At 35.6% G+C, this 11,425-nt stretch overlaps 2 protein-coding genes across 6 annotated transcripts; one reads left to right on the forward strand and one right to left on the reverse strand.

Moving 5' to 3' along the window:
• Window positions 1-285: 285 nt before the first annotated feature.
• Window positions 286-6,556, forward strand: LOC100818474 (uncharacterized). 5 transcript variants are annotated; one of them, XM_041016972.1, is made up of 11 exons: window positions 286-826; window positions 1,300-1,805; window positions 2,486-2,685; window positions 2,798-2,965; window positions 3,676-3,990; window positions 4,619-4,768; window positions 4,840-4,989; window positions 5,076-5,276; window positions 5,452-5,857; window positions 5,942-6,282; window positions 6,514-6,556. In XM_041016972.1, the coding sequence occupies exons 1-10, from the start codon at window positions 436-438 to the stop codon at window positions 6,278-6,280; spliced, it is 2,826 nt and encodes a 941-aa protein (XP_040872906.1). In that variant the 5' UTR covers window positions 286-435; the 3' UTR covers window positions 6,281-6,282; window positions 6,514-6,556. The 5 variants fall into 5 exon arrangements, with proteins under 5 accessions (XP_040872906.1, XP_040872908.1, XP_040872905.1 ...); XM_041016974.1 differs by having other exon boundaries at window positions 5,945-6,282; XM_041016971.1 differs by having other exon boundaries at window positions 5,452-6,282.
• Window positions 6,557-8,911: 2,355 nt separating this feature from the next.
• LOC100819000 (receptor for activated C kinase 1B) lies at window positions 8,912-11,425 on the reverse strand. Its single transcript, XM_003530006.4, has 2 exons — window positions 10,321-11,425; window positions 8,912-9,228 (listed from the first exon to the last, which is right to left on the reverse strand). The coding sequence occupies exons 1-2, from the start codon at window positions 11,242-11,244 to the stop codon at window positions 9,130-9,132; spliced, it is 1,023 nt and encodes a 340-aa protein (XP_003530054.1). The 5' UTR covers window positions 11,245-11,425; the 3' UTR covers window positions 8,912-9,129.

Here is an 11,425-nt window from a genome sequence, read left to right on the forward strand (position 1 = left end):
AAACTTATAAAAACCAAAAGGAAAAAATATTAACTTAAAAAATAAAAAACATATTTAAATAAAAAAAATATCTCTTAAATTATGAGCAGTGACATTAAATATAATGCAAAATGCTTTTGCCTCTTTTTCAAAAAAGGAAAGAAAAAGAAGAACGGAGACTGAAGTGAAAAACAAAATGGGCCTTAACGGAACATATCTGGCGGGCCTAGCGGAAGCCCAAAGTTGAAGTTCGTTTGAAGTCGGCAACGAATGGGGAAAGAAAGAAAACCACAACGCCATATTCTGGACCCTCCCATTGTTCCCTTTCCCACAAAAACACGCGGCAATTTTAACCCATCACCACCGCAACCTTCAAATACACCAAAACACACTCTTTCACACTTTTTCTGTGAAATTCAGAAGAAAGAAACCTGAAACCCTAACAATCCCTATTCAATGACTCCTCGCGCCGACGATTTCGAAAAGGATAATCTCTCCGCCACCGACGACGACGACGATGATGACGACGGCCTCAAGGAGGACATGGACGCGCTCGCCCGAGCCTGCATGATCGCCGTCCCTCGCCCCGACGATAATTCCACCGCCGAAGATGATATTCCTGCGGAGGACCCGCTCCTCCTCGCCGGCGACTCCATCGTTCCCGCCGCCACCGACGACGACGACGACCAAGACGACCTCGAGTGTCTCAAGAGAGTGCAGAGCCTCTACCAGCCCCTGTCCATTCTTCCGCCGCTGACACCGCCTGCTGCCGGGTCCGACGACGACGACGTGGACGACCTCGAGACGGTGCGCGCCATTATGAAAAGGTTTAGTACCTACGACGAAGGTATTTGAGTTTCTCTGTTCGTTTAATTTTGAATTTTGATTTCGAAGTTCGATCGTAGTTTTTGAATTGAAAGGGAAATTATGCAAACTTGCTTGTGTTTTGATTTTGTTTAATTGTTGCTGTTAATGCGTGCTGTGAGGTGTTATATTGTTCCATATATTGTTTTTTTATGCATTTGAATGAGCTTTTGATTACACAAAATGTCTCTCTGAACTCTGAAGTGATTGTGAATTTTTGCTTTACTTTGGATGTATGTTTCTTAGATTTTGGTTTTTATTATTCATTACAAAACTGGCTTGTAATGTGAGGGGTGCCTTAGCTTTATAAGCTCTTATCTGATACTATCTTTAATCAATTTGGAACTTGGGTTTTCCTATTAAGGTTTATCTATTCTCCTAGTTGTTTTGTTGCCTGTTATCTTTTTTGGCTTCTCTTATTTATTTATCTTTTAACAAAAACTTGGAAAATATCAGGTTCTCATGAAGGTGGAATGGAAATGTTGGTCGAGGGGGATCAGACCTCCAGCCCAGGCTATGAGGGTGACATTGCTAATGACTCAATCTATTACGAATCAGACGTTGGTGAATTATGTCCTGTTTCTCAACATACCAATGAGGCTGCCACCAAGGAGTTGATTCAGAACGTTGAAATGAAGCTTAGTGATTTTGTTGAGAGTTCTGAACCTGATGCTTGTGGGTCATCCAAATTACCACAGAAAAGATTGAGCTGTCCTCCTGTAGTTAGGTTTTTTATTGATGCCATTAATAAAAATAGGGATTTGCAGAGATTTATTAGAAGTAAGTTGATTGAGTTTGAGGCTAAAATTGAGGAAAACAAAAAGATGAGGAATAAGATTAAAATTCTCAAGGACTTCCAGGCTTCATGCACTAGAAGAACAGGGAATGTGTTATCACTGAAAAAAGACCCACGTGTTCAGTTAATATCTTCAAAAAAGTCATTTGCTCCAAAGAACTCTAAGGTTAGTTGTGTGATGCTCTTATAATTCGGTGAAATCTGAATTATTATTTGTACTATTTCATTGTGAATTCATGGTACTGGTCATATATATATTCTGGAGTAGATTACTGGATATTGTTTAAGATTCTCCTTCATTTGAAACAAAAAAATTTATATTAGAAGAACTATGGTTGTTGTCTGTTTCAATAGGTATGGGGAGGAAGGGTTCTTAAAAATTCAAGATATATACCACCTAGATATGTTAACACGAATTAAAAAAGAAATACTTTACATCATAGTTACTGATCTCGAATAGTGTCATGTAGCAGTCATCTTTGAAGATGCTATAGCAGGAAACAGGGTGACTGCTATTTTAAATATTATAATACACTAAATAATTTATAGTACAAATATAAATACTAACAAAATGCCATGTGCCATGCTGTAGAAGTGTGAAATTTACTGGCTTTGATAATTGATTCTAGTATTATGCCTGTTTTGGGTGAATGAGGATTGAGGGGTTTGAATGTATTGCTTAGCAGTCTTGCTTAGTAGTATACTTTAACCTAATAAACGAGTGCAAAGATTTAGGTAATTTAGTTGTTTTCTAACATACTGGTGCATAGCATTTGTCACTTTCTTAGTATTGTCAGTTGTCACTGATTAATGTTGGGAATCCTTGATTTGCCTTTTTTTTCCCAGCAGAAACCTAAAAAAGCATCTGCAATGTGTTATGGCCCAGAAGAGAATTCTCATGTCGCCAATTATAGGATGGTATTGGAAAGATTTCCACTTTCATTGGATCGGAAAAAATGGTCTAATGTAGAAAGGGAAAGTCTTTTGAAGGGAATTAAGCAGCAATTCCAAGAAATGGTGCTTCAACTTTCACTTTCTGTTGATAGGTAATATCAATTCTGTTTTTTCATATATTACTAAATTACTAACTGCCGTTTGACCTATGTGACCCTTCCCCTGTTGTTTTTAACTTTTCCCTTTGATGTACTTCCTTTACAGTTCTGAGGGCTTGCCTGGAGATGCAAATGGCATGGATGATGTAATTGCATCTGTTAAAGATCTTGCAATTACACCTGAGAGGATTAGACAATTTTTACCAAAAGTTAATTGGAATCTGATAGCTTCGATGTATGTTGGTGGCCGTACTGGTGCTGAATGTGAATCGAGGTATATATGTCCTATTTGGTGAACTTCTCTTTCGTTTTTGTGTGCATGAAAAGATGGTTCTTGGTTATGATAGTGTTTTATGTTTCTGATATGGTGGACTGGTGCTGAAGAATCAAGATATATATTTCTGAATTGGTTAAGTTTTCTTTTGTGTTTTTATGCATGAAAAATGGTACTTGGTTATACTGAAAACAAATTGAAAACAAATGGCAATCCTTTGAATAGCTTATGATGAAATAATGTAGTTTCCATACTTAACCGGTTTATTCAGGTTGGGTATTAAAATGTTCTATCAATCAATCATTGGGGGGAAGATCGACTTTTCTCTTATATGCATTGTAGAAGTGCTTAGCTGCTTCATTATAACTCTGCTGTATTCTTAGTCTGGTCCATACAGTTCTTTAACTATTTTTTCATGTTTATTGCTTTACCATGAAAAATATTTTTCCCCTGCATTGCAGACATCTATGACGATCATCATCACAGACAGTTTACCATTTTTGGATTTCAATAAGAGTTCAAGATCAACACATATCGTGCAGGTGGGGCTGTACATGACATGATTGTTAACATGGTGGTGCTTAATATGTCTGTGATGGTTGTCATCATCACAGATGTCTGTTATGTAGGCTGTAGATTAATGCCTATATCTATGAATGGATGTATTCCATACTTATGATTCACTGTATTTTAATGGTTTGCAACCACAGGTGGTTGAATTGTGAAGATCCTTTGATCAACCAAGGTGCATGGACGAATGAAGAGGACAAATCTCTTTTACTTATTGTCCAAGATATTGGCATCAGGAACTGGTTTGATATTGCCACATCATTGGGCACAAGCAGGACTCCATTTCAATGCTTAGCACGATTCCAAAGGAGCTTAAATCCTTCCATGCTAAATAGTGAATGGACTGAGGAAGAAGATTCTCAACTCTGTTCTGCTGTGGCAAGTTTTGGTGCTAGGGATTGGCAATCTGTGGCTTCTGTTTTAGAACGGCGGACAGGAACCCAGTGCTCAAATAGGTTGGTTAGCAATTTTGTCATATATTTGTAATTTCATTTTGCATATGATTGCAACCCCATTGTCTGAAATCAAATAATGTTTAATGGTAGCCTTTCACCATAATTAAGAGAGGGTACATTTTATATCTAGTCCATAATTTGCTGATTTGCTGGTGACTTGAAATCATCGTTTTTTAAGGGGTTATTATCTGGCCTTGATGACTTCTGGTGATTGTCAAATTCAATAATTTGATTTCAGCTCAGTGTAGTTTGAACCATTACTGTTTAACTTATTTGCTTATATAGTAGTCTTGAAAATTGGAAGGTTGAGAATGGAAGTATTTATTCTGCTATAAGATGAGCTAAAGCATCTGCCATTTTTTTAGTGACACAAAACATTAATATCCTATCCTGTTGTATTAATCAGTACTTGGTAATTTACAACTTGGTTTCATCTGGGAGGTAATATCTAGTTACATCTTTAGGATGGTGATATTTTATGTTTTTCTGGAGGTTGAATTGTTTTATACTTTATATACAAAATCCTTTGAAGAAGTACATTACTTTCCTAGTTTCTTGTAGGGCATCATAAACCCTGTCTAAATTTTGAGAGTGATTTGCTTCGATATCATTTTGTCTGCTGATGCAGATGGAAAAAATCCCTTTGTCCTGAGAAGAAAGGGAGCTTTACACGAGAGGAAGATATACGCATAACAGTAGCGGTTATGCTTTTTGGACGAAAATGGAATCAAATAGCTAACTATGTTCCTGGCCGGATCCAATCTCAGTGTAGGGACAGGTAATGGCATTTTATTTGAAAATTTTGGTGACATAGGTTCTTGTTAAAGTTCTAGAACATTCTTATGGCAGATACCTCAATTGTCTTGATCCTTCTTTGAAATGGGGTGGATGGACTGAGGAAGAGGATTTAAGATTAGAAGCTGCAGTTGTCAAGCATGGATACTGCTGGTCTAAGATTGCTGAAGAAGTGCCACCTCGTACTGATTCTCAATGCCGGAAGTATGAGTTTAAACTTAACTTCATTGATAAAAAATCTAAAAATCTTCAATTTCTATGATCTTATATGTATTCTTTTCATTGAACAGGAGATGGAAGGTGTTATGTCCTGAATATGTTCCTTTGCTTCAAGAAGCAAGAAAGAAGCAAAGGTCTATTATTGGTTGTAACTTTGTTGATCGAGAATCTGAACGCCCAGCCATTACACTGAATGACTTTCTACCTTTACCCGTGCCAGCTCCAAAATCTGATGTTGGTGCTTCAAATCTCCGCAAGAAGGCCAAGTCAAGGTACGCCCCCTTTAATCTCCCTTTCTTTTTCCTCTTGATTCTTAACAACTTACAGATATGATGCCAGCTTTGTTAGGATTATTGTTTCAGTATAATATGCTGGTCATATAATGTTTTAAATTGAATATTGCTCCAATTATACCTTTGTTTTCTAATTCTCATTCATTGCATGCAGCAATGTTCCCAAGAAAATGAGTAAGAAACTTGCAAAAAGAGCTCGACTTCATACCAAGGAAGTACAAGATACAGAGGTATATAGTGATGATGGGATCAAGACTTATGGTGAAGTCTCTGCATGCAGCAATGTTCCCAAGAAGATGAGGTCCAAGAGACATACAAAAAAAACTCGAAATTGTCCCAAGGAAGTAGTGGATATATATTGTAGTGAGAAGGTCAAGACTTGTATTGAGAGTTCAGAAAGTCAATCTACCTGTATTGCGAGTTCTGGAAATCAAGATTCAGACAACATAACTATTGCATGCTTTTTACGCGATAAATCAAAGGAGATGCTATCTAGATTTACCAAAGATTTGAGTCAGGCTTCCTTCTCCTCTAGGAGTATAGATGTTTCTAATAAGCAGGTTGAAAGTCAAGACCCCTTTGATGACCAAATCGGCTTGTCTAAGTCATTTGATACTGTTGGAACTGAAAATTTGTTTGTGCAGCAGAATGTTGCTTCTGATAGACGAGTGGGAAAACCAGAGGATGCAAACACTTTGACAGGTGGTGATCATGAGGAAATGACCCTTGCATGCTTTCTGGGAAACAAATCAAAGAAAGGAAGTCAAGCTGCTAACGGACGTGGTGCATGCTCTTCGACCATCATCATACCTGATGATAGTGGACTGTCAATGTCAAAGCATGTTGAAAAGGAGACTGTTTTGCATGGTGGTGTTGCTGAACCAATGGACATCGTTGTGGAAGAAAAGGATGATGAGCTTCTTACTTCCTTCTTGCAAAACAGGCCAACGAGGCAGCGAAAACGACCCAGTAGGTTTTTATAAAGGTGATGCTAATTATCCAAATTTTGGCCTGGTATACTTTTTTTTTTTTCCATTCCTAGGTATGAATAGAAGACAATTAATTAAAACCTGTGCCGTGAAATTGGGTAGTGGCTAATCCATATACAAAATTGTTGAAGTAATTGAAAGCCAACTTTGCCATGATCTTGAATTTGAAGTTGGTTTAGGTACAGTGAGTTTCGAGTTCCTTATGCTGAGCTTGGGCCTGTGTACAGATTTTCGGCCTGGCGCAATTTGTATACCAACCGATTGCCATAATTCTTCTGTTCCCAGTTTATATTGTTTCTATTCTTAAAGATCTCAGGCGTCAATGTGAAGCGTTTGGATTTTGGAAAACTGATGTCGAGTTTCTTTAAAAACTGATTGAGTACAGAATCATAACAAAAGTTATTCCAAAACCATCGATAGAGTACGGGTTTGAACTAATATTTTTGCAATTTTAAAATTTATCTTGTTATTTTTTTTTATCAAATATAGATATGATGTCAAGGTATGAAAGTTAGCATGAGTTTTATTTGAAAGACCATGTACGGAGTTCGTTTTGTTCTAGACTAGTTTTGATAATTTGTGGACCCGAGTTAAAGCAATTTTTTTTATCGCGATGAAATTGTAAGGCCGTGTGCTTGTTACAGATTAAAAAATATATTCTAATATAAAACTTAGTAATTAGGGTTGTAAGGGATATGATATGTGAATGTCTGTTGGATTGAATTGATTTTAATTTAATGAATTCAATTAAAATTAAATTTTGTGAGAGATTTATAATTTTGGATCATATCAAGATTCAACCCACCTCTATGTTAAGTAAATTACTAATATAGCCTAAACTAAGGTTATATAATGTTTTGAAGTTTTTTTTTTGTTATGTTAAGTAAATTACTAATATAGCCTAAACTAAGGTTATATAATGTTTTGAAGTTTTTTTTTTTGTTAATTTTAAGGTAATAATATTATTTTATATGAATGATAGTGTAAGTATATGTTAATGTTCTATTTATTTATATGATATTTTTTATATATTAGTAGAATAATTTGTGAATATTTATTTTTTAAATGTCCATATTATTCTATAAAAGAATATTTTTAATATTTTTGAGTTTGAGAACTTTTTTTAAAAAAATTTAAGACTTAAAGATATGATATTTTTTTAATCCGATCTAATTCAATTAAAGTTAGAATGAACTGGTAAAATAAAAAAAGATAAACTTATTCAATTCAATTAAACTAACTTTAATTGGATTGAGATGAAAAAAAATCAACTCAATTCGGATCACTTATATCCTTATTAATAATTTTTTTAAAATAAAAAATTAGTAATCTTTGTTTATTATCATAAAAAATATATTTTTAAAAATGCTTAATTTTTATGAGAAAGATATTCAAAATACATTTTCCTTTTTCTTTGGAATAAAGGGGATAGGTCCCAAACGAGACAAGAAAATTAAAAGTCACGAGGGAAACACGTGGACGACACATAAGCCGAAGTGGGAAGTTGGTCAAAGGCGGGAACATTATCATAAACAACACGACCATCCACCAGAAGGTCGTTCTTAGCTAAATGATCCGTTAATTGTTTCGCTTCCCAGACCATTATCAAAATACTTTTCCATCATAACGAGATTATATATCTTTTATATTATTATTTTGAAAATTGAGAATAAATGCATGGAGTTTTTTAAGTGATTATTTTTAGGTTTAATTATTCTTTGGATCTTCATATTTTACTGAACTTTGTTTATTGTTAGGGTGTATTGTAAGCATAAATGAATTAATTGTGATATATTTTTGAAAAGTTTCAACCTCTTGTAAGTTTATTCAACATAAGTATTCTTTCACAAACTTTCACAAAATATTTTTTTAGAGACCTTTGTTTGACTCTACAAAAAGTTAAAATTTTACTTCATAATTGACTAACTTATGTTCGTAACACTTTCCAAAAGTACCAATGCAGTGTTTATACCTCTAGTGCATGCTTGGAAACAATTAACCAACGCGAATCCTATATTATCTCTCCACGTCTCACCCTCAAATACATGAAAGCAGGTCTTGGTAGCTTCGAAGCTACGTGCGTCAAAGGATCACCAACCAGAACCAAACACACTATAATTAGGTTTTTGCGGTAGATTTTTCATGATGATAAATTCAACAAACTTAAAAATAATAATTTAAATAGTATAATGAATCCAAGAGTTTATACTCAAAATGTAATTATGAGTCGGAGTTTATTTGGATGGATTAGGTAACTTTTGGGTTAAATAATTAATTAAGATTCATTTTTTAATTTTCCTTTAACTTTTAATTATATTTTGTTTTAGGTCAATTTTTATATTTTTAGGCTTCTCAAGTTATTATAGTGATTAATGAGATTTTATTTGTAGTGGAACTTAACTCTTAGTGGAATGTGTAAAGTCAATCTAGCCTATAAATAATAAAAACTTTGTAACTTTAAAAAAGAATGACTATGAATGAAAGTTTGAGTTTTCTTCTTTATATTTTTTTCCTTATCCTTGGACAAAAAGTAACTTATGGCGATTAAATTTATGACTTCTCAACTTTTCACTTGTTTCTTATATGTAACCTCAATATCCTTCCCCTAAAATAAAACTAAATCAATTTCTAAATGTGAATTCTTCATCAAAAGTTTACACAATTTATGTAGTCTATTTCTCGAATCAAACTACGAAATAGTAATTGTCTAATTGAATCAAGCATACCTTAAATTTATGAGAATCCATTCAACCAATAAGGAAAAAGAAAAAGAAACCAAATGCAAATCTAAATTTACCCCTAAAAATCAAAACATGTCAGCAACTGAAAAATCACCGAGAAGCTCAGCTAATGACTTCCCATATTCTGATTAGACCGTCGGTGTAACCACAGAACAACGTGTTCCCATCAGCATCCCAATTCATACTCGTGCAATAAATATCCTGTGAAACCACGTCAAAGAAAAATATACATTAACATACAAATTGAAAGACAATTCCATGCAATAAGCTAAGTTTGAAATATCATCCTATGTCACACAACATGAAAATCATCACATCCCTATCAATCTCCCAAACAGCAATTTCACTATATTTACTCCAATTGAATATCATTAACATAGATAAAAGAATAAGGGATTTAGAAAGAATAGACCCATTATGTCCCAAAAAGATTAATTTGTCTAATTACTCCCATAATCATCGTTAACTCAAAAAACACAACAGTAGCAGTAACGGAAAAGGCACACACAAAATGAGCTGTCAATTTAGTGGTTTAAAGTGGTAATGCATGCTACTTTTATCCTCGAAAGTTTTCATTTATCCTTTGACAGTTTATTCCGTGCCTTTCGGCTTATAGTTAAAAAATACTAAGGTTTAGAACAAAAAATCATTTTTAAATACAACTCGACCGTGATTTTACCAAATATGTGTAAAAGAAACTTCAACTTTCAGTCTTCACTCTTCAATCTATGATTTGCGAAGTATAAACAACAGTCCTAACTCCTAAAATGCCCTTTTTTTACAGCCCTAAAATGCACTTAATTGTTCGCAAAAACGTTACCAGGTTTACACTAATTGCAACTAACAAGAATGAAAACAATTAATACAAATTATCACTTAAACCTCAAAAGACCAACAATATGCCTGGTTTAGATAAAAGGGGAGACAAAAAATAAATTATTTTCTAAAATTAATTTGAGTCACACTAGATATCCAATCATTATGTACTAGCAAAGAAAATACATGAGAAATTACTAAGTAATTTATAACTATAATTAAAGTGTTTATATTTCAACATTCCTAAATATCAAACACCCCATCAATAAAGTTAATTTCTCTTTGACTATTTCTTCCTATCACATTCAATTATCTATCATATCAATATTTTTTTTTTACCTTAAGGTGTTAATTGATTTTGTACACGTATAAGGACTGTTTTTCCTACAATTATCACTATAATTTTCACAAATATGTATCTGTAATTGAGTGTTATTAATTTTCTTTTTATATAGACAAAAAAAGTTGAACACCAACCTTGTTGTTGGCAGTGATCTCAGTCCCACCATTGACATAATTGTAGTGGTCGTTGTTACCATTGACATTCAAATCCTTTATAATGCTATTACTCTCCAAATCCCAAACCCTAACACTCTCATCCGTGGCAATACACATCCAATACCTGTTTGGAGAAAACCACAACCCATGCACAACCGAACCAACCTCAAACTCATAAATCTTCACCCCACCCGCCATATCCCACAGCAGCACCACCCCATCCTTTCCCCCACTCGCAACCAACGACGCGTCCGGTGACACCGCCACCACGTTCACGTAACCCTCGTGCCCGGAGAGAGTAAACCTCTTCCTCAACGCGCCCTTGTCCACGTCCACGTCCACGTCCCAAACCCTAACGCTCCCGTCCCACGACGCCGACACCAACCTCGGTGGCGCCGCGTCCGGAATGAACCGCACGCATGAAACCCAATCCGTGTGACCGTCACCGCTGCCGTTGTCCACCGTCGACATGCACGTGCCGCACGTGTTCCACGCCTTGATGGTGTGGTCACGTGAGCCGGAAATTATAACACTGTCGTTCAAGAGCGCGACGGAGAGGACGTCCTTGGCGTGACCGATGAAGCGGAGCTTGGTGGCGCCGGTGGAGAGGTCCCAGAGGCGGAGCTCGCCGTCCCAGGAGGCGGAGACGGCGAAATCGGCGTCGGAGGATAAAGCGACATCGCTGACAAAGTGAGAGTGACCGGTTAGCCTGCGGTGGAGAACACCGTAAGAGTTTGAGTATTCCTTAGTGAGGCGCCACACGATTAAGGAATTGTCACGGGAGGAACTGACGATGATTTTGTCGGAGTTGTTGTTGTTGTTCTCTGGGGTGGCTATTGCGGTGACAGTGTCGGTGTGGCCACGCAGTGTTCCTCGGAAGACGAAAACCTCTGCCTCTGTCATGTTCGTATCGTAGGTTACTTACTTCTTTCTACCTTCTTCTGTATATGCTATGAGTTTTGGCAATAGTGTACGTATGCTGGGACGCGACGGAAATAGAAAATAGAGTTTTTTTTAAAAAAAAAAAAAAAAAACTACATCTATCTCTTGTAATCTGTTTATTTTTAAAATTTAAATTAAATTT

The sequence above is a fragment of the Glycine max genome, chromosome 7 (genome assembly GCF_000004515.6).
Source record: "Glycine max cultivar Williams 82 chromosome 7, Glycine_max_v4.0, whole genome shotgun sequence".
NCBI lineage: Eukaryota > Viridiplantae > Streptophyta > Magnoliopsida > Fabales > Fabaceae > Glycine > Glycine max.